The following is a 27434-nucleotide window of genomic DNA, read 5'->3' as shown; positions in this document are numbered from 1 at the left end:
ACCCTGACAAATCAAAATCCTTTCTGACACCTCCCGCTTTGTTCCCATTTTGATTGCCACGGAGACTGAAAGTGATGAGGAGCGGTGAGCGCAGCACAGATAACATGCTTCATCATTAACGGGCTCGTGATAAGTATTCAAGCATTCAGCAGCTTCTGCTTATCAGGTCACAAACATCTCTTTGCAACTAAATGTTGTTGCTCACGACCCTGTTGGTAAAACTTTGGTGTTATAGAAGTGAAACTGCCATTTAACATTTGCCGGGACAGCCTGCTTATAGCGCCATCATTGTACTGTTGGTGACGTAATAGTGTTGACAGTTTTTTGGATGGCTCGGTAAATTTGCTTTACGTTTAGATCAGTGTCATTCAACATCCTCCATGGAGACGATCCACATACTGTAAATGCACACAAACTAGTGTTGTTCAGAATCTCATACCACAAAATTTCCCCTCATTTCTGATGGCCACTCCATTCTTTTATCCAATCCTTTGTTCTTGCATGCAAAACTATGTGCAGCTGGAAGCGAGATAGTTTAAAGTGGAGGTGGGGTGTCCTCCTTCATGTCTTGCATCCGCACAGTACTCCCAGGTGAATGAGCATTACCGCATAGTGCGCGATGAATCCAACGGGTAACCGCCTGAAGCTACACTGGAACTTGCAGAGGATGCACTTCCGTCGGCAGTGTGAATAATGAATGATATTTTTTTTATTGAAATATGTTATGTTTCTGTTCCATATTTATGAGGTAGTACAAAGTCATATTTGTGTTAAAATATTAAAATGAAAATAGCCCAACTTTGATGTTATTGTTTCATATTCGTGAGAATGCACTCTTCGTAGTCATATTTTTGTTAACTAAAAAAAAATAATAATAATAACAATCCCTTTATCAAAACGAAACTACGCAGTGGACTCTTAAAATTCGAACACAAATTCATTCCAGAAGTCTCTTTTATCATCAATATGTTTGGAATTTGAAGTAAATTTCCCAAACGATGTAAGAAGTCAAATGTTCCAGGGATATTTCACAATCCTAAAAAAACAATGTAAAACCAAAAAGATTAAAACTTTTACATTACAAGGTTTTTAGAAAAAAAATGTCTGCAAATTAAAAAAATAGCTTGTGCTAAAACAAGTAAACACCAAGACAAATACATTTGTACAAGTGACATATACCAGCCAGTGTGGTGACATATACCGGCCCTCTCTGAAGCTCACATACACAAACAATATAATTGAATTACATAAATGAAAAAAAATCATAATAAAACTGAGAAAGTGTATTTTCTTATTATTTGAAGCTACAAACTATCTCATCCAGAAAGAATGTGATATACAAAGTGAAGCAAGACAAAACCGACAAAGACAGTCAGAAACATTAAGGTAAAAATTTTACAATGTATTTTTAGTTGGAGTCGGTGGTCCAAATCCATCTTGCAAATCTTGTTTTTTTTTAAGTTCTTATCTTACAATCTCGCTCTGATGCAGATATTGCTTTCTAAACCCCACACTTGTAGATATGTCGACATGTTGTATTTTATTATTCAAGGTTAAAAGTAATAGTTGCTGTTTAACAAGACCACATGTTTCGAAACGAAACCAGACGTTTGAGTTATACCTCAGGATGTGCGTACGTACTCCAAAAGATTAGAGCAAGTAAACAGTATTATTATTTTATCTCAGAGACAGAGTTTCTATGAAGATACACATCAGTGACTTGCTCTCAGTTATTGTACTGAAGTTGCAACTGCAGCGCCACGCCTTCATTTTTAGCCCACAGTCGTCACAGATGAAATGTATACATGAATCACGCTGTGGTGTCACTTCCATGGACAAGTAAGCAGGATATGTGCCAAAGACATAAGCCGCTGCCTTATTTTGATAAAAATGCGCTTTGGTGACCATTAGAAGGCTTGCCGAGCTGACAGATTGCAGCTCTTTTCCTTGGCTTCCTCTCAAACCTAATGACTCAGGCCATTGCTGATTCGCCCTCAGGTTTGAAGATACAACTCTCCATCCTACGGTTTCCTAGACAAAGGCCAGAATTCTGGGGAGAGAACATTTAACCTTTGAGGAGGTTGATAAGAAAGCCTCTCTATTGATTTGCTTTGTTCAGAAAATAAAAGTCTAAATATACTGGGAGCATCTGGAAGAGATGCTGCCAGAATGATTTGACGTAGGGTATATGGTGAAGGCACAGTTTTGATGTTTAACCTAAAGTGAGTGATGTCCTAAAGGCCTATAGAGATGTTCAACTTCAAAACAAGACTATATTCTTGACTCGTCGAGAATACAGCTAGTATGTAATCTTGCCAAGCCGAGCTTCAAAACTGAGAGTGGAGGAGTACTAAAGGTCAGTGCCTAATTCCGATTTCCAATTTTTTTGACTGTCCATTGACATCTACGAATGGCACAGTGATGAATGGGGTTAGGGTTAAAAAGTAAAAAAGTTAAAAAGCTTGTAAAAAGGTTCAATCCCCAGTCCCGCTTGTGTGGAGTTTGCATGTTCTCCCCGTGCCTGTGTGGGTTTTCTCCAAGCACTCCGGTTTCCTCGCACATCTCAAACACATGCATGGTAGCTTAATTGACAACTCTAAATTGCCTGTTGGTGTGAATGTGAGTGCGAATGGTTGTTTGTTTAGATGTGCCCTGCGATTGGCTGGCAACCAGTTCAGGGTGCACCCCGCCTCCTGCCCGATGATGGCCTGGATAGGTTCTAGCACGCCCGCGACCCTCGTGAGGAGAAGCGGCTCAGAAAATGGAAGGATGGATAGTTTCAATATGTTGCGCATCTCTCCATTGTCTCCACGTGTTCTCGTCAGCCTTGCTCCCCTTGTGTCAACTAATCGGCTCTCTCCAGCCCTTTGTGTCTTGTCCAGGTGTGCCTCATTGTCTCGTCAGTCTGTTTGTGTTTAGTTCCCTGTCTTCACTGCCTTCTTCCTCTTACCAATGTCAAATGTCACTTGTGTTGGCATTAGTGGTGGTGAGTCTATTGGATCTGTTGGGTTACTTGAAGACTCTCAATCGCCAGCAAGCATCACTGGGAGTGTTGTGCATGGTTGTTTGTCTTCATATGAGTGACTGGTGAACAGTCCAGGGCCACCCCCCATCCCCCAGACCAAAGTCAGCTGAGATAGACTCCAGCTAACCTGTTAACCTGAACAGGATAAGATGACTACTCTGAATTGGACGCCAGTCAATAGCATGGCATAGACAGACAGACAACCATTCACACTCAACCTTCACACCAACAGGTGAGAAGTAAGCAGATAGTGACCTATCACTTGAACCATGTAGTATAATTTCAACCAGGTATGCTTTATACAATGAATGGGCCATTCAAGAGGCACCTACAGGCATAGATCTACATCTTTAGATTATATGAAAGAAGAAGAAATAAGCAAGTGCAAACTTGCACAAAAAAAAAATTCCAGTGTGGACAGTCCTATAGCAGCAGTTTTATCAGAACATGACAACACTGACATTTTTTAAAATAAAACACCAGTTTTTTAACCTCGACCTGTGCATCTTTGTCCGTAATTGATGTTACTACGAACATTTTGGATGTGAAAATGCTTACTACATACTGTTTCCCTGATAAAACTAGGCCATAGTTTATGTGATATATATCCAATTCCTTCTGATAGTGCTGGCTCTTTTTCAAAATCTTTCTCTCAGGTCTTTGTCATAAAGATTGAAAGCAACTTGACATCAAATTAAAAACTCTATCCAATGTAAAACAAGATTTCTTACTGTCTCAATTATTGTTTTTTTCCTTATTTAAATGCTCTCATCCAATTGGCCTGTGAAATAGTTACCACCAGACTAGAACCTAACCACTGACAAGTGTGTTTCATTTCGCACCAGTCCACTTTATTGTCTTTAAACTCTGTCCTCAACTCCAGTTCGATTCTGAGTTGGTGGAGGAGTGGGAGCTGTCAGTGATAGTCTGTTCCCATAAAATTGCTATTTAAATGCTATGTGTTAAGGGGGGAAAACGACCTTTCCTTGGTCTGTGCATGCGGGCTGTTCAGCAGCATCAAACAAAAGCTTAAAAAATGAGCCCCATCCTTTGATTTTTCTCCTTCTTGCTCCACTACTCAGGTCATTAAAGGATTTGTTCATTACTATCAAATCAAGATGGCTTTGACAATGTGACAATCAAATCAAATTTCCCTGTTTCATTACGTGTGACAGGTGACTGTTTTTGGAAATGTCTTTTTTACCACCGCAACAAGGTTTAGATTTTCACTGTTGTTATGATTTTCAGGATTACATGAGTACTTTTCGACTGAATTCCTTGAAACGTTGAGTTAGTGTGGTTCATGGGCCAAGGAACAACATATTTCATTTCATATCCATTTCTCTGTGAATAGTGAGTCTTATTGATAAAAGGTTTAGCATTATCATCGTATTGGTGTAATTCATTCATTCATTCATTTTCCGTAGTGGTGTAATTCATTCATTCATTCATTATCCTCACACGGGTTGCGGGCGTGCTGGAGCCTATCCCAGCTAACTGCAGGCGAGAGGCGGGGTACACCCTGAACTGGTCACCAGCCAATCGCAGGGTACATAGAAACAAACAACCATTCGCACTCACATTCACACCTACGGGCAAAACACACGCAGGTACGGGGAGAACATGCAAACTCCAAACAAGCGAGGCAGAACTGTGAAACAGATGTGCTAAACAGTCAGTCACCATGCCGCTATAGTGGTAAAATAAATATCAATAAAAAACAATCCTTGTAATCAAAGTTAAGCTTCTGGTTTTACTTCAGTTTAAATGCCCCCCACTCTCCGTCCATGCAGTCAATTGATGCAATTGGCCCATTTCCAGCAGAGTAAGTGGTACTGGTATTCCTCTAGAAACAACAGGCCCCCCTCCCTGTCAACAGATATCACGTACTTGTCACTCTGTATGCAAAGCCATTGTCACAGAGAGAACAGCTTTACGTCTAATATAAAGGGAATTGTAGTATCTTCAAAATAGTTTGCATGACTTTCTGAATAATGCACCCACTCTTTTTCCTTCCTTTAGTTAAACTTTCAAACTGCAAAATTCTGTAGTGGGAACAAGATAATGAAGAAAGAAAGAGAGTAGGGACAGATTAGTCTGTCATCTGTGGTATAATCCTTGGAAATGCCAAAACTCTGTCTGCGGATGATATATTTAGTGCAGCTCTCTGGTGTACCTGGAAGAGTCAACAGTCAGAGGGACTAACACAGTGATGGAAGTTGCAAGGGAATGTAGTATCGTCTCCATCAATGATTCACCATTATCCTTCTGCTACAATTACTAGCAAGTGAATTTAAGTTTAGCAGGTTCACCTGCCTTGCCGCTGTAGAACATCACTGATAAGCATTTTCATGCCGCCTGTATAAAAGCAGCTTCTCCTGAGGGAAAATGTCTTATCTGACCCCCCCCCCCCCCTCCCCCGTCCCCCCATGCATGTTTAGAGTAGTCCAGATTAATTTTACATCAGACTGCCAAGTGGATTTCCTCGTGTAAGCCTGGTAAACAACGATAATTTGTTTTCATCTCAACAGATGGAAAACGACAGCAACAGCAGAGCACGGCTGCACCTCAGGGGTTGAGATCTTAGCCCTCATTAAAAATAAGTTTGAGAGGGATAAATTTGATCCACTTTGAAAGATAAAAATGAGCATCCACCCTTAGTCAAAACATTATGAGGACAATATTGAATGTAGAAATCAGAAGCAGATTTTTAGACTCATTTTCATGATGCATGTTTGACAGGAAGTTTGAAGAATGAAACCCTGAATGTCAAAACTTCAATTAAATATTTAGTAATAGGAAAAATCCTTACAGTTGAGGGAACTGATGTATTCAAGGCATGTTCATCACAAATATAGTATTGCAAATGAATAAATACAAACCTTAATCATGGGTTCCTAAATATTCTACTTTCACCATAAACTGTCTGATAAATTTGAAATTAAAATGAAAGTCACATTGAAGCAAAAACTCAACCAGCAAATTTCACAATGGGTCACTCACAGATACATTTCCAGAAGGCTGCTAACATAAAATTACCTGGTTGTTTCACACTTCATGGGTGGGTAATACTCCAGAGTCCTGACTATTTGTATATGAGCATTTCAAGTAAAATCTTAAGTCAATTTTCTATCGTATGTCCCCTTTAAGACTACATAGCCAATGGAAGCAAAAGTAGGTGGGCCACATTCAGTGACCCCCCTCCCAAGGATGTCTCTACATCTCTCACACTCTCCTCTGGGCTTTGATGGATCACAGCAGAAGCACACACTGATGGGCTATTATTTCACTTTGCATTGTATAAATGGCAACGCAGGCTCCATCCAACCTGTCGCCTGCCGTTCTCTTTTTTATTTTTATTCCTGTCTTTTTCATCCTTTGTCTTTTTAGCAGTGTGGCCGTACACATCTGAGCAGGGAGGAAAATCTCCAATTGGTGTTTTGGAAAATGAAAAATGTTTTTTGTGGAACATCAGTTGGAACAAGTACTGTGTGGTGCATGCCTCTTTGTGTGCCATGTCATTTGAAAAAGTGGTGTGTTTTATTCAATTTTTCCCTCATAGATTCAATGTCCTTTACAAGTCCCTTATTTCTGTTTTTTGAACACTTTACTGCACAGTTTTAGTTCTGAGCTCTAATATTCTTTTTCTCACACTCACTTTCAGACCAGCAGTATCCATGGTCAACTTCGCCGTACGTCAATGAGGAAAGCTACTCCCCTCCACGCAAAAACATGAAGGGTCTCTCTGGTGGCCGTCCCTCCCACCTCCAGCTCACCTCTCCCACCTCAGCCCATACATGTGGCTTTGTGGATGTTGGACATTCCTTCGAGCATCATCTCCACCATGGAGATTCACGGCCCCCCTCCTACCTCCTCAGCCCCACTGAGAGCGGTCCGCTTGAAGGTTGCCATCGCTTCTCCCCGAGGAGTTCCATCCACTCGGAGTGCATGGCGATACCAGTGTCCGTGGCTGCTACGGACCACTCTGTCGCATGTAGCACTTTTCCACGCATGCATTACGGAAGCACTTCACGGGACAGCGGAGGCAACAGCTCTGGCGGCAGGGATGACAGTTGCTCTTCCTCGCACGGCGGCAGCAGCAAAATGAACCGAATCCCAGCAAATCTGCTCGACCAATTTGAGAAGCAGATGCCGCTTCACCGGGATGGCTTTCACACATTGCAATACCAACGCACATCCACCACAACAACAACTACAGAGCAGCGCAATGAAAGCCCCGGGAGGATACGCCACTTAGTTCACTCGGTGCAGAAGCTATTCACAAAATCACACTCTCTGGAAGGTTCTTCCAAGATGAACGGTACCAAAAGTGATTCGCACCATCATCACCACCACCAAGGCCACCACAAACACAACAAGCGCAGCAAGAGCAAAGATCGCAAAGGTGACGGGAGCGGGAGGCAGCGTTCGGGAGGTTGGTGGAGTTCGGACGACAACCTGGACAGTGACAGCACATACCGACCGCCGAGCGTCATGTCACGACACCACGTGGACCAAATCAGTCACTGCTACCCTGACTCAGTGCACGGCCACTTAGCAGGAGACCTGTCGCTAAAGACTTCCAAAAGCAACAATGATGTCAAGTGCTCAGCCTGTGAGAGCATAGGTATGGCACCAGAAGGCAAGTTCATGAAGAGGAGCTCCTGGTCCACGTTAACAGTCAGCCAAGCCAAGGAGGCCTACAGAAAGTCTTCACTCAATCTGGAGAAACCAATGACACCAACAGACCTCAAGTCCAACCTCAGGCCATGTCACTATCTTCAGGTGAGTTTGAATGGTCTGGATACCGATACTCAAATGCTTGAGCCACAACACATTGCTGATAATTTTATCCATTTAAGTCTTAAAAAGTTGTCTGGGTTCGAAATAGTTTTCTAACAGGAATTTATTAAATGTCTCCCATTTTCCTTCAAATGTTGCACCACTTCAGAGAGAAAGTCAGTCTTGTCCATCAATACATAAATTTTTTAAAATACCATATGCCCCCATTAAGGTCACGTGTGAGCTGGAACCTATCCCAGTTGACACACCATGGACTGGCCGCCAGTCACAGTACAAAGTTAGTCTTAGTATTTGTTAAATGTCTTCAACAATGTCCATCCATTAATTGTTGGAAGAGCAGGATTTTATTTGTGATCGGATTTTACAAGCAATAAGCAATATAAATACCCATCTTTATTGGTGATCACATTTTCTCAGATATTGTTAACATCTTCATGACTTCATAGACAGAAATAAACTTTATAGATTGTTAGCATCCAAAAATGGTCGGCATCCACATGAACAAATGTTCTTCAACATTGCTATGGTGCAAAGCAAATGGGGGGGGGGGGGGAATCATAAAAGTCATAAAATGCCAAGAATAATTGTGGACTTGTGCAAACCTTTTTTGTCATATTTTGATTTTTTTCTCACAAAATTACAACTTTAGAATCAGTATGGCTATGATACTGCTTCTAGTATCAGCTATTGTTAACCTTGTAAAAGTAGTTTTTTTCCCCCTCCCTGCTACTACAGTTATTTTCAAGGTTTCCTATCTGGCATAGATTTTAACATGTTTCACGTGTATTTGTTACCACTGAGGAAATTTTATTTTTTTTAAAAAGATAGCGTTCTTAAAACTGAACTGAATAAATATTGATAAATACTATACAATATACGTTGCTTGTCGAAAGTAAGGCTAAAATGGGAATGTTAGTTTGTTTTAATGACTTTGTAGTTACAGTGCATCTAAATTAGTGTAGTGTTGGTTTCATGCTTGGATACTACAATATGATCCTATGGAATGCAGTGCATCCATGTTGTTTTATTACATGTCACAATTTTACTGTTAAAAAGTGCTTAAATAATGTGATTATCATATTGCTGGCCTCAGGCCAAAACCTGTTCAATTTTGGTCAGTTACATATTTTTTCACAAACTCATTACTATTGGTCAGTCGCCACTTGGGTAGGTGTTTTTTTCAAATTATTGACCAATATAGTGTTGAAAATGGATTGCTCTCTTTGGCGATGCAATGTTAATGGCTCAACAAATGTGCAGGGGTTTTTTTGTTTCCTGAAAAGTGATGATATGGGAGATACGAGGATTCCGCCTGACACCAGCGATACAGTATGTAGAATTAGATAAGGAGAAATCAGATTGCCTCCAAATTTTTTAAGTTACACAATCAAAAGCTAGTGTTTTTAAGCAATTTCAACATGAGGAACATACAAAGCTGATAGAAGAATCACACTATAAAACTGAAGAAGTGTGAGCCAGAATAATTTCCTCTTGATTGTAAATATGATATGCAACAGGTGAATTACATAATATTGTATCCCGTTTTTGTGCTCTCTGCCTGTTCATAGTTTACGGGCATAGAATCATGTGATGATTGTTTTAGTCAATATCAGATTACTAGTAGTTAATGCTATTTAATTTACAGCAATATCATATCTGACAGTTCCGCCTGCTGCCCAAATAAAATGAGCACGTCAGCATATTGGGAGAGACCTAAAGAGTGTGTTGTATGGATTTGTGTGCTGTAAATAGAAAGCCAATGCACTGTAGCTCTCAGATTGGCAAGTGGAGCGGAAAACAACACTCACTTTAAGCGTGTACCGACATAAAATGTTTTGAGGACTATTTTGGATGTAGGTATACAGTATTTCCATCAAGTCGAGTGCAGTTGTCTGCAGTGACTTTTACCCTTTCCCGCTATTTGTTTAGGTAGCGTCTGACTTGCAGCACCATAAACATACAGTATCTAAAAATAGCATCTTCTTCTGCTTCCTGCCGCAGGGCTATATTTAGTCCGGCGTTATCAATCCAATCCATGCAGGTGACACATCTTCCCCCTTGCAGGAGAATCAATGTGTTCCCGAAGATGCATGAAAGTGCATGGAAGAAATGAGAGGCAGTTGGCGAGACAATCAAGTAAAGTATGTGAGCCTCCTAAACAATGCATTGAGAGTTCACAGGGAACAGAATCACTTTGGTCCTCATTACTGCTGCTGTTACTCAAGAGCCACAGATCCACAAACATCGAGTGCCTCACCAGTCCTTCGAAGAATAATGCGCTACATGTCCAGAAGTAAAAGGGTGTTTTTAAAAATTGTTTGTTTTTTTTCTTAATCTCAGGTCTCTGCCAGCTCACATGGCATTAGTCCACTTAAAAACTCATTGGCAGCCTGTCAAATGCGTGCTATAAATTGTAATCTTAAAACCATATTAGCCAATTAGTAACATATCTGGAAGTGACACCTGATAAACAATGGCAAACTAGAAAGGCGCTCAGTAAAGCCGCAGCTCTCCACCAAGTTGGAAATATTGTTGTCTGCATATCAACACAACACAAAGGATTCCTGGGAAAAGCAACAACAAAAATAGTTTAAAATAATTATTTTTATTTACATCCTTACATGTATAAAAGTGCAAGGATATTCATGAAGAAAATGATATGAAGGTGAGTCTAAAATGATGTTATGAAATAAGCACTATTCCAATCAAACACTAATTTGGTATAACAGTGAAAATAGCTGGAGTTTGAAAATACCACACCTTGTGACCCATGTAGCAAAACTCCAGTATCGTTAAGTCACAGTTGAGTACTGTATGCACCATGTAGACTCTATTCGGGACAGTATGAACTTCTCGTCGTGGGAAACACCTAAATAATAGTTGTAAAAGTACAAAAATCTATTCTCACCTACAGTGAGGCAAAAAGTGTTTAGTCAGTCACCAATTGTGCAAGCTCTCCTGCTTAAAAAGATGAGAGAGGCCTGTAATTTTCATCATAAGTATACCTCACCTATGAGAGACAATATGAGAAAAAAGATCCAGAAAAACACATTCTGATTTTTTTCAAGAATGTATTAACAAATGATGGTGTTACATAAGCATAGAAAGGTACAGTACTATACAAACTATTAAGTCACAACTGTTGTTTTAATTATCTTTTTCACAGCAGTCTCCTTGACAAGTGAAGCAGTAGTACTAGTGGTTATAGTAGGACAGATACAGTTAAGTGTATTATACCAACCTTTTCTATCAATTTCTATAAAACTTTGTAGAGGTATGGGGCACAGACCAAAGAAAAGCCTTACCTCATTTTGGTGAGAATCAGGATAAAGAATACAAGCATTCATATACACCACTACATCACCACCACCAATGGAACCCCACACAACTCGCAATTGTAATGCCACTGTTTGTCCGTTTGTCATCCTCAATGGTCCAACAAGTATCCAGCTATTTAACAAACAAACAGACACTTTGTTGTTGTTGTTGTTGTTGTTGTTTTGACCAACAGTTCATCCTTGTTGGAGGTCCATTCATTGGGTGTTTACAGAATTGCTGAAACAACACAGTTGTGAGCAACCGTTTTGTAATGAACTGTACATTGAAACAGTGTGGCCTCTAATGTAACAGCATTGGGTCACATTGAGATTTTTTTTTTTTCTGAAATCAGCCCCAACGTTTTGGCACTGGGACAACCGAATATGTGTCCAGGGACCGTGCGCCCTTATTGTCTGTCCGGTTGAGAGAGTGTGTGTGAAGGTGCAATATTCAAAACATACCAGATGGTTTGATGATGTTTTACTCACCTTGTTTGTGTCCTTGCTTGACGTCAGAGGAAATTAAAAAAAAATAAAAATTTCAAGTATTGGACAAATGACAGAAATATATGAATGACTTGTGTGAGCGAGCATGAAGCAGGTACATGGACATTCGTGTGTCAGAGGGTTTATATGTTAGATGGATTAAATGGTCATTGGGTCAGACAATGATAGATTCATAGTGGCTGATCTTTCTCTGAAATGACCAATGTTGCAGAATCAGGCCAGACGTTCGCTATCACTCTCTGTCTGTGGCTAAGTCATTTCACAAATTAGCTCCAGTTAGCCTTTACCAACACACACACACACACACACACACACACACACACTTGCCATTTATTCACATGTGCCTAATGAAAGCACTGGGTAGCCTAAATCAATCTGCTGCTGCAAGTTGACCCATCTGGTGGAATTTCAAGCTTCAAGATGCATCATTGCCCCTTTGGCTCTTCTCTATTGTGTAAATTCAAACATGCACCTTAGAAGTATGCTATGTATAGTGACCCCACACAACGAAGACAAGGACTTGGCTCCCATTTGCAGTTGTACTCTTCTTTGACTTTGTACAAGATGTTGGCATGCCGATGTGAACTCTTTTGAAGTTCAATTGCCCAAATGTGTTTGAAGGGGGTCGGCACGGTGGCCGACTGGTTAGAGCGTCAGCCTCACAGTTCTGAGGAGCGGGGTTCAATCCCCGGCCCCGCCTGTGTGGAGTTTGCATGTTCTCCCCGTGCCTGCGTGGGTTTTCTCCGAGGCACTCCGGTTTCCTCCCACATCCCAAAAACATGCACGTTAATTGAAAACTCTAAATTGCCCGTAGGTGTGAATGCGAATGGTTGTTTGTTTCTGTGTGCCCTGCGACTGGCTGGCAACCAGTTCAGGGTGTACCCCGCCTCCTGCCCGATGATAGCTGGGATAGGCGCCAGCACTCCCGTGACCCTAGTGAGGAGAAGCGGCTCAGAAAATGGATGGATGGATGTTTGAAGGGGTGAGGTCAGGTTTCTGTTCTTCCAGAACAAACTCATCCCACCAAGCTTTGTGCACAGGGAAAATGTCCTTCCCCCAAACTATGACTTTTGTCCCAAGTCTTAAGTCTTGAAGATAGCTTTAACCCAACCACTACATGATTGTTCACATGATCGAGAGGTGTGTCCCAAAAGTTTAGTCAATGTTGCATAACGCTGTCTGAATAGCAAGTCACTTTTTCTCTCCATATACTGTACAAAATTGTATTCAAAAGGGGAATAGACTTTGACATTTTTGCCAGAAGGATGTTTCAGAGGGATTTGAAAGAGAAATTAATTGCAAACTTGGCTTGCCAAAGGTTATGCTTATGAGAGAGAAAGAATATACTTATAACCTTAACACTGACAGTAGATCTCTTCCCATAGGTGTTATTCTAAGATAGCTGTCGTGAACCACTTCTTAGTTAGATTTAGTCAGAAGGGAGACAGAAGGGAGAGAATCAGATCAACAAGTAGGTGTGGACTGCCACCAAAGAACAAATTACATTGCATTAGCTCGGTAATCAGTAATGAAGCATTCTGGAAAACAGCAGTAACCTTCCATCAAACTTCAGCACTGTCCTTTGCTTTTCTTTTAATGAGATCGTTGCCAATTTCTAACAAAGCTGTTGCTTTCCAAGTGAATGTCACCTCACCCTTTATGTAGTCAAGGGATACTGAATTGCCAGGTCATTCACAATCTTTATTGCTCTATCAATATGCTCGATGCTTTATGAATACTGTTCCATTATTCCACAACAGAGTGCAACCCAAGAATGAATTCAACGCAAAACAGGAACAGTCGGGGCAGCGCATTGGCATATTTCTTGCATGGACTTTCTCCAGATACTCTGGCTTCCTCCTACATTCCAAAAACATGCATGTTTTTGTATTCATGAAAGACTGAATGTGGTGGCACGGTGGACGACTGGTTAGCACATCTGCCTCACAGTTCTGAGGACCTGGGTTCAAATCCAGCCTCACCTGTGTGGAGTTTGCATGTTCTCCCCGTGCCTGCGTGGGTTTTCTCCAGGTACTCCGGTTTCCTCCCACATCTCCAAAACATGCATGGGAGGTTCATTGAAAACGCCAAATTGCCCGTAGGTGTGAATAGAATGAAGTATATCTATTTGTCACTATATTCCGGTCTCTTTACATGGAACTTCGAGCTAATATTTTCTGCTGTGGAGAGAGTTCCTTAAAAATGGTGTTGCTGCTTAAGGCAATGCTTTCATTATATACAGCACATATGTAGGAACAACTCATCAATCAATCAAGCAAACTTTATTTGGAAGTGCTTTTCATACAAAAAGAACATACCGGTAACACTAAGCGCTTTACATGAATTTGAAAATATAAAAATAAATCAACTCCGCCCACCACTTCCTAATAACCTGAGTACAGAGCATCCAGGTGAGGAAACACCATCTCAGGGAGCCGTCTGCAGCAGGACTGGACCATAGGCGGCGGCCATCGGCCACCAGGATGGAGCCCCATGAGGCAGGATTACGACCGCAGGCCACCACAGCTCCCAGTGTTGAGCTCCCTCTGAGGAAACACTAGAAACAGTAAAATATTACGAATCGATATTTATCAAACCTAAAAATGTGTAGACTACAATGATAAAACATAAGTAACAGACTTACAAATATAATTAAAAGGCAGCATAAGGATAGCTACAATAAATATTAAAGAAAGAATTAAATCAAATAAAAGTCGAAAAAACTATTAATTTAATTCATTAATTAAGAATGAATATCCTATCAAAGTTTTTGGGCACATTTTACCAACGCTTGCCCTGGAAAAGGTATAGGGGGGTGCCTGTTAATGCCCGCAAAACCTTGTTTGGATGCCCCCTCCAGGTGGATGCCCAGGGCCACCGCAAAGCCCCCACCTCCCTTTGCACACCACTGATGCAAACTCCACACACATCAGAACTGTAAGGCGCATGTGCTATCCCCTCACTGTGCCAGCTCATTTGTTTTAAATGTGAATGTTTATATAACCCCTTGTCAGTGTCGAGTGTTGCACTACTCTGGAAAGTAACAGCCGAGGCCCTTTTTGAGTGGGTGCTATCAGTGGCAGGCTGTGAATTTGGTGGGGATGTACCCGACATACTTCACCTCTTAATCCCACTGTTATTAAGTCAAATTATAGAAACGATCAATACAACACCACAGAAATGTGCCATGAAAATCCATTTTCTGAGACGCTTCTCGTCACTAAGGTCGCGGGCGTGCTGTAGCCTATCCCAGCAATCATGGGGCAGGAGGCGGGGTATACCCTGAACTGGTTGCCAGCCAATCGCACGGGACATACAAACAAACAACCATTCACACTCACATTCACACCTACGGGCAATTTAGAGTTGTCAATTAACCTACCATGCATGTTTTTGTGATGTGGGAGGGAACGGGGAGAACATGCAAACTCCAGCTAAGATTGAACCCTGGTCCTCAGAACCTTGAGGCAGATGCTCTAACCAGTCGCCCACTGTGCCCCATGAAAATCATGTGGAGCAATTCAAAATAAATATTTATCTAATAACATAACTATACTCTCCAGTGATGCTTAGTATTAAATGTTGTGACGTATGCAAATCACTACATATGTTTTGATCGTTAAAGTCAGCCATAATAAGTTTGGTCCTGACCAACCAATAAGAGGCCAGGAAAAATGCTGATGTCAGGGAGGGCCGGCACGCTGGCCCTGTGAGGACGAAATTGAAATCTGATTGTCAAACATTTCTTGTTGCTATAATATCAGCCAGCACTGCTGATTTTGAAGGCCCTGTGCAGATTAGATTGACATGGCAGCAAACATTCGCAATTGCTAGTTTCCCCTCATCTCTTTATGTATAGAAATACGGCAGCTAACCAAGCTCATTGATATAAGAAAAGTATCAAGTCAATATATTAGAAACAGCCTTTAGTAAAACTGCCTCCAAATTGACAATTCACTTTTAGCAACGTCTCTCGAGTGAATCTGCAGCTTTTGTGCAGTTTTATGTTGTCGTACTTCGATGTTGGTACTATATTGTACGTGCACGTGAGTATACTTTATTTAGAGTAGGAGCTTTGTCAGGTGCGCTTGCTGTCAGCTGGCAAGTAACCATTCTTGCTTCCCTTCGAGCAGCCAAGAAAGAACTGAGAGTAGAAACGGAACACAGCACCTGCTCTAACACACACAATCTATCCTTGCAATTTCGCATGAGGGAAAAGGTGTATTGGTGGGATTGCCAATGACTGACCATTTTAGAGCACTCTAACACTCCCTCTCACTGTCTTTCTCTCTCTCTCTCTCTCTCTCTCTCTCGTCTCTGTGCTCATCCATTTCTAAAACTCTCTCCTGTCCCACTATTTTTAATTTGATAGCGAATACTTTTTATTTCTCTACTTTTCTTTGTGAGAAAGGTGCTGCGTATGAATAGAGCTTCAGAGTTGATCAATGAAATGCATTGCTGATGTCAGAAAAGTCATGAGCCCTATTTAATTTAACCTACTAAAAATTCTAATGTTTTCTGAAATTTTTGAGTTGAAATACTTGCTTGAAAGTTTACTTTAAAAAAAGATTTGTGTAAGCCTGTCCTCTTCCTGACAACCATTTTGGAATTAAGGTCATTGTTGGATGCCCATCACAAGCAAAAAGCTGTGATTGAATTTCTTGCTTTGGGAGGGAAACCACCACGAAACATTTTCAAAAGGTTGACAAAATGTGTATGGGGGTTAAGACTAGGTCATCAATAATGACACATGATGGTGACCTCATCATCAATGGTGATGGCAATCTTCTCTGACTCGTGTCTCTGACTAGGACTATTCCCAGGATTAACTACTGAAGATGGTCTGCCGCTCCTTTGGTTGTCGCAAAGTCACTCAAAGCAGACTCTTGTTATTTGCCTTTGATCCTGGACACCCACTTTTTGACTATGCTGTAGCCTATTGCAGCAAATATACAGCAAAGTGAAAATGTAATTTCCACACAAGGGTTGCTTAATGATTTGCCTTGTTTGTGTGATTTATGAGGTGTCTCAGAAAGGTTTTATGACTGGTGTCCCAAAAGATATATTTCAAATCCAAGTTTTCCCCTTCGAAGTAATACCCCTGGAGTCTAATGCACGTTCCGAGACTTCTCTGCCACGCTTTTATGCATTCCTGCAAGGATTCTTCCGGGATCCTCCACAGTTCCGTTGTCACAGTCATCTTGATGTCATCCACATCTTCAAAATGGGTCCCCCTTCACATCACATGGAGCCAGTTCAGGAAAGTAGGGAGGTTGCCCCCGATTGATGCTGTTATTCTCTGTTGGATTTTCAGAGCATTGTGAGCAGGTGTGTTCTCTCTCTCTCTCTCTTTCTCTCTCTCTCTCTGTCTCTCTCTCTCTCTCTCTCTCTCTCTCCCTTGCCTCTTCTCGCGCAGTGAACAAAGCAAACACCACAGGATCGCATTGTAGATTTGCTGGTTGATCATCTGGCCCACATTGAAGGAGAAAAGTTGTAGTTTATATTTTGGGTTTGAAATCTATCTTCTCCGACACCAGTCCTGAAACCTCTGACACAGCTCAAATAACTCAGTGATGCACTTGAATGTTTAAAAAAATTGCACATTTCCACCAGATTTCCTGGTATATAGGTGCCCCACCTGTTTTCTTTGTTTAAAAAAGGCCTCCGCTTCCTTCCATGTATTGTCCTACTGCTGTCATATGTTTGTCTTTAAAGGAAAAACGAGAGAAAGGTAGCAGTAGCAGAAGTATAGACTGATTGGCACGTAGCTACTTTTTAATGACTCTGTTTATTATGATAGTTTAGCTTGTACACGTTTTATACATGTATTACAAACACTTGGAAACGTAATGGCGTCAAGCAAAGTTTGTAGGTGTCTGGTGCCTTGCTTAGGGGGACCTTGACAGTGCTAAGGAAGCACATTAGCATCGCTCCAACAACTAGTCCAAAGTTCCCCCTTTTGAGCCACAGCTGGTTTCCAGCTGACTTGTCTGCTGCTCAAACAATGGGAACTTATTATTCAGCAGATTGACTAATGCATCAATCAAAAGTAGAAGACTGTACATTTGGCTACGTGATTTTTGTCATTTTAAATATGAATACTCACACATGAGCTGTGATATTTCACAACACTCCCACAAAGGCATTTTCATCCAATACCTATTTTGTAACAGACTCATCAAAAATGTCCACTATAAATAGATCAGTTGCATGTGCTGCTGACATCATCGCCGTGAGTTTACAGTTGCATGCTAGAATGAGAATTGTGTCTTCACTCACATGTTGTGTGAGGGTCTTCACTGCCTTGTCTGTTTTTTTTAGCTCACCAGAGAGGCACCTGAGAGTCTATTGAGTTTATCAGCCAATCCAAATTAAACAAATTTCACCACAGCTTGCACCTCTCGTCTGGCGTTTCGTTCATTAATTAGACATCTAAAAATATCAAACCCCTCCAAGACTTAATTAACCCTTTGACTCAGTTTTGTAGCTTGTTCATATCTGTCCTGGGCAAAGAGATGAATGACATTAATCACAGAGTGGGTTCCATTGTGTTTTTATGTGAGCATGATCAACACTTCCAGGCAAATGTACAGAATTTTTGGGGGGCAGGTGCTTAAGCCATAAAAAGGGCACCTCTTGCCGAAATAATTCATACAATTAAGAAAAAACAGTAACATATATTTAACTTATGTATTTACCGTTACTGTAAAAATATACAGCGCACTACTTTTATTATTAGATCACAGAAGCTGTTTTCATAGACCAACCAGATTTCTAAACGGAGAGGCATTTTTTTTTATTATTATTTTTTTTTATTTTACTGTTCTTCTTTGTGAGGGGCCACAAGACTACCCCATAAGTGATGCTGATTAGCTGTGGAAGCGCAGTCAGAGATAGAACTGAACGGCTGTTGACACAACCGACAGCAAGGATGCAATGAGTCGACAAATAGTAAGTTGTGAGGACTGAGGATACAAGAAACAATAGTAAAGGCAAGCCTGGTTGAATCCAGAGGTAAAGCAGCCTTCTTTAACTAGAAGTGTAAACAACTGAGATTATGATTGATAGAATTTATTGCACTGAATTGGTTTAAAGTTATATTTCAAACTCAATTGAACTCAACTTTATTTCTGAGCAATCTATGCTGTGTACTTTGTGGTGACCGCCTCTTAAGAGAACACCATATGTGTGACCAACTGTTTTCTGTTGGTCATAATTAGATGTGTACCTAATGGGCGAGAATAAGAGATTTATAATTAAGGGAATAGTACATGACATGAAAATGCTGCCATCCTTCAAAAAAAAAAAAAAGGAATCTGAACAAATTCTGCATTCCTCCTGTGTCCTCTACTTTAGTTAAATCACTCAGTCGGGTTTATTTATTTAGAAGCACTGACTGTGGACAATTGTTAATAGATTTCATATGCTATGGTCTCAATTTTGAAATCATAGTGGAGAGAGCTTTATCACAGAGCCGACACAACAGATGAGATTTTAATGGTGGCACTTCAATAAACACATTCAGTAGTCTAAAAATTATATTCACACGTAGCTTCTGTAACTGGCAATTTGTACTGTACTTAGTCATGGTGGAAAACCATCTTGTCAGTGACTTTTTAACGCCGTGATCGTAATGCAAAGTGATCCCATACATCCAACCTATAACGCACCAGGCAACTTCAGCGCCAACTCTTTCGTCATGCCCGCAAACATCTCCACACTTTTTGTTCAATCTCCACAATTGACTGCTAGCAACGCCGCTTCACCTCTTCTCTTTTCAGCAGTTGCCATTATATTTTAGGCACTACTTTCTGCTCTACAGTGCACACCGCTTTTCCTCATTAGTAAATGAGAGAGCGAGTGAGGAAAAAAGAGAGAGTTTTGTGTGCCTCCGAGCTGCGTGATATTTCAATTTTTGTTTTTTAATAAATCTGCCAAAATTTCAACAATTCCGTTTTTTCTGTCAATATGGGGTGCTGTGTCTACATTAATGAGGAAAAAAATGAACTTAAATGATTTTAGTAAATGGCTGAACTATAACAAAGAGTGAACATTTTAAGGGGGTCTGAATACTTTCCATACCCACTGTATATACTGTTGTAAGTGACAATTGGCTAGCTGTACAGTTCCTTCTAAACTGTGTTACTTCCCTCTAAATCAGGGGCATGGGGGAAGCAGTTCCGGTTGTGTTGCTTTTGAATAGCACTATCAGTTTAGTGTTGTTTGTGGAATGCTAGATGACATTTGCATCTGGGTGTGACAAGAGGCATCTGTCTGACACATTTATGACATTTACATGCTGCCTACCTCCATGTAACAGTATTCTTAGCTTGTCTCCTGATGGACTGAGTTGGGCTCATGGTGATGATCATGTTTTTAAAAATAGTTCTGCTCGCAGATTTACAGTATGTGTATATGGATTATCATGGTACGTCATACCATATTGTATTGTATGAGTCGTCACTTTCACTGCTCAAGTGAGGAAATTCCTCTGCCAGAATCTATTTTTACACTTCTGCATATGGGTGACTTTAAAGTGGAGCCCCCAGGAGATGCATGGGATGTTAGTGACTGTAGCACACGAGCACAAAATTTCACTCATGAGCAAAGACTCAGACATTGCTTGTTAACGTCTTTGGACAGATTTTAAAACAATAAAATACTGAGTAAAAGTTCAAAGTCACCGTTAGATTTGTAGTTATTTTAGTCTGTTTTTTACAGTGGCTGACAGGGGCAAATGCGTTGCAATCGGCCATATGCAGCATAGTAGCAATGACGCAAGACGAAAAAGACACAGGCACATAAAACAATTGCAAAAGAGAAATGCTGTCAGATAAAAAATGCTGCAATCACAGAAAAAAACACAGGAAATAAAAATGCTGCAATCACAAAAAAACAACAGCAAAAGAAAAAATGCTGCAAGGTAAAAATGCTGCAATCACAGAAAAAAAACAGGAAATAAAAATGCTGCAATCACAAAAAAACAACAGCAAAAGAAAAAATGCTGCAAGGTAAAAATGCTGAAAACACAGAAAACAATTGCAAAAGAAAAATGCTGCAAACACAACAAAACACACAAATCCCAAAACAACTGCAAGAGAAAAATGCTGCAAGTTCACACAATACAATGGAGGTCCATCAGGCTACTTGGGGGCGCAACCTCCAGGATGGACCAGCCAGACAACCAAAAAGGGGGGCTTAAGAACATTTTAGGAGCTCCCCTAAAATAGGCCTAAAGACGCCATTGAATAAAATGCTGTATCCACCAGTGATAATGCAGTGGAAACTCTACGGGCGCTCGCTTTAAGTGAGATCACAGTGTTAGCTTCTTGTGAAAAACACTGAGTTTTGTTTTGTTTGTTTGTTTGTTTGTTTGTTTGCTCCATGAAGTTGTTGGCGGGCTGGTAGTTTTTGTTTGGCAATGTGTCCATGTGATACAAGAATGCATTCATTGTCTATGAGCTAAGGGCATTTGCTTGTTTTCCACACTATGGGCTCTGTTTCCACTAGAGTAGAGGCAACCAGCCCGCTTCCGCAATTAATTGTTGTTGAATGTATTGATTGCATCGCAAATGCTTCTAAACTATTTGTTGTTTGTTTTGTTTTGTTTTGGTTTTTTACACCTGTCCTGGTCACCTGCATGGCCATACAGAATGGTGCATCTGTATGCCTTTTGTGCTGAAACAGTTTTTCTCGGCAAGAGGGGAGTTTGAAATACTACCTCTGCTTTTTTAATTATTCTGATGTTTATTGAAAATGCAGCCGGACTAAAAAGGGCTTTAGGGGACAGACAGGGGGACAGGACGGGCAAGGGGAATAGGACTGCGAACCACAGCAGAACAATAGTTAGATAGTCAAGATATTTAAGCACAAGTAACGTTACAACAGTCAAATCGTGCTCTTATTTGTGGAGAGTTGATATCTTAAAATAGCCTGTTATTGTTTGTGGTCCCAGCACAAACAATTAAAATCTACAGCATCTCTATGGAACTTATTAGTGAATCAACACCATCACATGCACGTTAGTCAATTGTAGTACAGAGTTGCTCAGCCAGCACATTAAGGCGGGGACGCCACCCACTCCCCATGACCCAGGGCGGTCCCCTAGCCCAACCGAAGTGCCCTGACCAGTCCCAAATAGAGGGGCATGGGTACTGGATCACTGCGCCCAGCCCAATCCTCCCCAACTCCCACGACGCCCCCACCACCCACGGAGAACGTGGGGGCCCCAGTCACCAACAGGGCCCAATGCAGGAGCCAGCTGCCACCTGAAAAAAGGTCACAGCCCGCTAAAAGCAAGCCTATATTAAGCACCCGTCATGAGCAATGATGGGAGAGGGGACTTTGACGGGTGCACTGCTGGCTGTCATAATGTCGGCCAACAGGGTCTCCTGGCCAAAAGCATTATATTGCTTAATGTCCCAAAACTGAGATCAAATCTCACCAAAATGTATGTGGACATCTCAATTTAGGCCAATTTACACATCTGAAAATATCAGAACATTTGGCTTTTACTTTTAATTTTATGGATGCCTTCAGCCTTTTCTGTATAGTGAGAGAGGAAAATGCTTATGAAGTCCATAATATCCAAAATATTGGGCCTATCATTGTAATATTTTCAGAGGTTGAAGCTGCCATAAGTAGAGATGTCCATGTAAATTTTGGTGACGATTGGTGACAGTTTTGGAACATTAAGCCACATATATAATTGCTTGGGTTCATGAGGCTTACAAAGATGTGGCACTCGCCAACCGTGCTTTTATCATTTTCATCGAGGACACTAATAAATTTGGGATTTTTCAGCATATTAGATTAGCGGTTGAACATAATTTTGGGGTGCTAGCTGCTGTTCATGTGATCTGGCTGTTGTTTATATGAATGCAACGATATAAGACAGCAATATAAATGTATAATACCAACTTGAACAAAGTGTTGTTTGGAAACTCAAGCAAGGTGTCTTTTTTTTTCCCTGAAATGTTGTCATTTTGGAGGTGAGGGGATTCCACCCTGCAGCTACGATATATAAAAGATGAGTTACGACTGCCATTTTATAGAATAGTACATTCCTTTTTCTACACCGGCTATGCAGTGAATTTGCTCTCCAATTCTGCCACTGATGTCACACCGAGACATGGGGGGGGGGCGCATCGATTTAGGCGTATTTCCAACAATATCAATCCATTTTATGACTGCCAATTTAATTTTCTTGAGCAAAAATTACATAAAATCAACTTGTTAGTGAAATATGGGCAGCTATGACCTAAAGTCCCTTTAAGTTTCCCCCAATCAATATTCAGATTGTGGAGCTTTAGCCAGGTTAACCACAAAACCACTAGAGCCAATTGTGATGGCCTCATGGAAAAAATAGCTCATTTTGTGGTGGTTACCAGAGACGCCCATCGAGATCAAGTACTTCCTTGAGCTTATCAAGTTTGATCACAGGACAATTGAGGGACTTATTAATCCGTAATAACAAAGGGTGCACATATAACAACGATGTCAAAAGATCGAGGTGAATAGGAAAATACTAAGCAAAGTAAGGATATGCCAGCTAAAGGAGGTGCACCAAGCACGCACCAAAACATATAAAATCTAATCACAGAATCAAACCTACACAGGGAATGAAATAATAAACAACAGAAATCGCAGATGTGGCGGCGGTGGGTCCCTGCGTTCTCCTCCGGGTGGCCGGTTTTGGGGTGCTTCGGTTGGGATGGTGGACCACCCTGGATTTCTTGGTGTGGGTGGTGTCCTTTTGGACAGGCTGTTCTTGGGTTGGCCCCTGTGCCCACCCTCCCCTCTTGGCTGTGTGGGCTGGGGTCCTCCTTCCCCATTGTGGTCGCACAGCAATTCCAGGACACCTCTGACATTTATTGTACATGCAAAACAGTGTCAATTCACTTGCATTTCTCCGCAGACACACACACCCTTGGGACTCAGTTGCTTGGTATGGGGCCATTCCCTAATTGCCAGAACAGAACCACGAACATAAAATTTAACATGAGTTTGTGTGTGATTGGTTAATTCAGTTATAAGAGGGTGTGCAAACTTGTGCAACCAAATAATCTCAGTTCTTTATTTTTACTTCCCTCTCAAAGACAATAATAAAAATAAAAAACTAATTCAATTGAGCTGTACAGGTTGTAGGTCACATTAATAATGAAAAGGGTTTTGAAATGATTTATCTTGGTCTGATTTTCTTATGTCAGAAAAACCTGCCATTTGAAAAGGGGTGTCGAGACTATTTATCCACTGTACTTGACAAGACGCTTTGCTCATCGGGTGGTCATCATTAAATGCTAAAAAGCATTTCTATCCCTATCCCCAGGTGCCCCAAGATGAGTGGGGGGGATATCCTGGAGGCGGTAAGGATGACGAGATCCCTTGTCGTCGGATGCGGAGCAGCAGCTACGTCAAAGCCATGGGGGACGAAGACAGCGGGGAGTCGGATTCAAGCCCCAAGACATCGCCCCAAAAGTTGGTGCGGCCAGACGCCCTAGTAATCAGACCCTTCATCAGACCCAGAGAGGTGTTGGACTCTCAGAGGTACATCACATGCAACTCCTGTAGAGTTCACCTCTACTTCTGCTTGCATGATGCCATGAATGTCTTCACTTTGCTTTGGTTATTTTGCCTGCTCATTTTGACATCAAATCTCTTGTTTTTTTTTCTGTTGTTATTTTCATGCCACTATGTGAAGGGTACCGTATGTCCAGTACATCACTATGGAAAACATCTTGGATCACAACCACACAAACAAAAGTGTTTTTTGGCAGCCATTCTCCTCACCCCATACTTGTCCACAAATGTTCTTACATTTTGGGTCAAAATTATTTTGTTACTTGCAGAGAGAGAGAGAGACTTTCTTGACAAGCCAAGGTTTCAGAGGTATGAAGATGCTGTATGATGGTCCTGCCATCACAACAACAAATTCAAGTTACTTGTATAATTTTTACTCCTCATACAAATTTTAAAACTATGTGAATTACTTTGTAAGATTTAAATAGGCATTAGGACAGCAAATTAGTTTTGTTTTCCACTGCCCTCTACAAAAATTAAAAATAAAATACTATATTGTTCCTTCTCCTTAGAGAAAGTGTATTCATTTTTAAGTACGAAACCTGTCAAAAGGTCATTTGTATTTTTGTTTTTTTAAGACATGAGAAAAATGTGTCTCAAAAGGCACAAAGACACACAGAAAAGTAGTTTGAGTTGATGTTTCTGAATAATACCCAGATCAAAACAAGAGTTTGAAAAATGTGCATTAAACCTCTGGGTAAGAGAAAAGATTGGGTTTGAAAAGTTCAATAGCTAATTCATTTATTTTCCTGCTGAGAATAAATACAATTACAATTATATGATATTATACAACATACTAATTAATAAACAAGAAGTGGATAAAAAAAGAAAACAGAATCAAAATGTGGAGGCTTTATAAAAATTGAACTATTTTAGTTTTTATTTCAGAGCGCATGGACATACTGGGAGAATTACACACTCTGTGACCATCAGACAACCACATCACATCTTGGAAATATTTGCAATTTCCCTTTGGGCTTGGGTGTATACAGTCGTGGGTTGGGTACTCACAGGTGGAAGAAAAAAGGCTAGTGTGAGTTGGATCATGGGCAGAAACATTAATAATCAATTAATTAACAATAAAATGAATAATTGTTGTTGCATTGACGTTTGTAGAAGTAATTATGGGTTATTGAACGTTCAGTCAGATCATAATGTTGCTGCGGCTGAGTGAGAGTGTGGGTGGTGATTGGCGGAGAACCAGGAAGTGAGAGGCATGTGTGGCCAATGTTGGGGCGCGAATACAGACACTAGTTTGGAGTCGGTTGTTGGCGTAGGTTACAGTCGACAACAACCTGTTGTTGTTTACAAATAAACCGTCCAAAAAGAAGTAGCGTCTCTGTGCTTCTTTTGGGACGCTACAATATTTCTAAAGCGACATTAAGAATAAGTGGGTTTAAAGAGTAACTTAGTAAACTGTTCATTAATTTTTGAGTGAGCTCCATGTTAAAGTGTTGTGTGCACATTTTTTCTATCAAATTCCCTCACATTGAAGCATTGAGATCAGTACGTGCTCTGCTCAAGGACACACACTCATCATGCTAAAAACCGTGACGTAATGCTTATGATGCGGCCTTCAATTTTTAGGCGATTCAAAAAGGTACGGATGAAAAGGGCACATAAATGTTACTATTCTACAAATTTGGACTTTATTTTTGCTGTGCATACTGGCACAACAGTATTTTCGCTTCTGTGTTTGTGCGTTTTCCACTTGTTTATTTCTTGCAGTAAAGTTGGCAGTTTTTGTTTTCTCATTTGTATGTGTAATATGTGCATCTTAAAAACCAGTATGGCATATGTGTAAAAAAAAATAATAATAAATGTTTTAGATTTACATCATATTTTTGGGGGCTTTTTCCCACATTCCAAAACATTTATGGCATTTTAATTTGAAAATGATGTTCCCTGTTAGTGTCGCCCCTGGTATTGACTGGTGATGCCTAATTTCAGTTTGAGTTATTTTAGTCAGTAAAGGTACTTCGCTACAGTAGCCAGGAGAAATACAAAATTCTGCTGCCACCGGTGATATATTACTAAGAGGCTTTGTTTGTTCAATCTAGTGGAGGTTGCTCCAGAGAGGATTGGCAATTAACCTTAAGTTGTCTCTCTAAGTAGCTCAAAGTTTTGCAGGAGGTTGTTAGATTGTTTTGGCTAAATGCTTTTCGTGTGGAAAGTGTGATGATGGGGAGAGTCCACATTTGCGTTTACTCAGTCCACAACTGAGACGTTGTCAATGACCGAGATTAGGGCATCGCCAACCCGTGACTCCAGAGCCACATGTGGCTCTTTCATCTCTGTGCTGCTTTCAGTGGCTTTTGAAAATAAAAGACAATTAATTTGTATCTTAGTTCATTCATTTTTTTACTTGTAATTCTAAATTTGAAGATTATGGTGTACCGCCAGCCAAGTGTTACCATAGACATTTACGTTGTATGTACAGTTGAAACCAGATATTTACATACATGATATAAAAAAGATACAGATGCCTTTTTTTCTCACTCTCTGACATAAACTCATGCTAAACCTTTCCTGTTTTATGTCAATTAGGATTACCAAAATGTTTTGTATTTGCTAAATGTCAGAATAAAGAGAGGATTTTTCTTAACTTTAAATAATTGACTTAATCCTAATTGATCTAAAACCGGAAAATTTTAGTCTGATTTCATGTCGGGCAGTGAGTGAAAAAAGCCTGTGTCTTTTTATATAGTGTATGCAAACATCTGGTTTGAATTGCACACGGTGAAGTAATCTGTGAGGACGTCTCAATCATTAGCTGCTTGGAGATGTATGAACTGTTTTACACTCAAAGACAGAATTTATGGGCTGAAAACTGAAACATTACTTTAATTTATACATTGTATTTTGGCCATTCTAACACCATTTTATGAATATTAATTTTCTGTTTTGCGGCTGATGGCCACATCCATATGGCGGACACGCTGACATATCACAGGAAAGGGCCACTCCGCTCGAGGCGGTGTCTATGTATACTGTACATTTATATGCATTTTATAGCCCTAATCTGCAGACACTGTGCAGAGGTTCACGTTTGGATAATCTTATATTTTCAATAAGATCATTAACAAAATAATTATGATTTTGACAATAGAACATTTTCTCATGTAAAATAATTTTCTCATGAAAACAAGACATTTTCACTCGTGGATGACAAGAGTGGCACTATTTCTTTGCCAAGCCACCCA

The 27434-nt window shown here is 40.5% G+C and overlaps 1 protein-coding gene across 1 annotated transcript in view; it reads left to right on the top strand.

Moving 5' to 3' along the window:
- The window catches only part of dlgap2a (discs, large (Drosophila) homolog-associated protein 2a), a 175965-nt gene that overhangs the window by 106364 nt on the left and 42167 nt on the right, over positions 1-27434 (top strand). Inside the window, exons 3-4 of the mRNA XM_061696775.1 lie at positions 6690-7810; positions 23981-24198. Coding sequence (XP_061552759.1) covers positions 6690-7810; positions 23981-24198 — 1339 coding nt within the window. The remainder of the gene's footprint in view (positions 1-6689; positions 7811-23980; positions 24199-27434) is intronic.

Source organism: Phycodurus eques, chromosome 14 (assembly GCF_024500275.1).
Source record: "Phycodurus eques isolate BA_2022a chromosome 14, UOR_Pequ_1.1, whole genome shotgun sequence".
Taxonomy (NCBI): Eukaryota; Metazoa; Chordata; class Actinopteri; order Syngnathiformes; family Syngnathidae; genus Phycodurus; species Phycodurus eques.
Note: the sequence above shows the minus strand (reverse complement) of the source record. Positions and strands in the feature narration are given on the sequence as shown.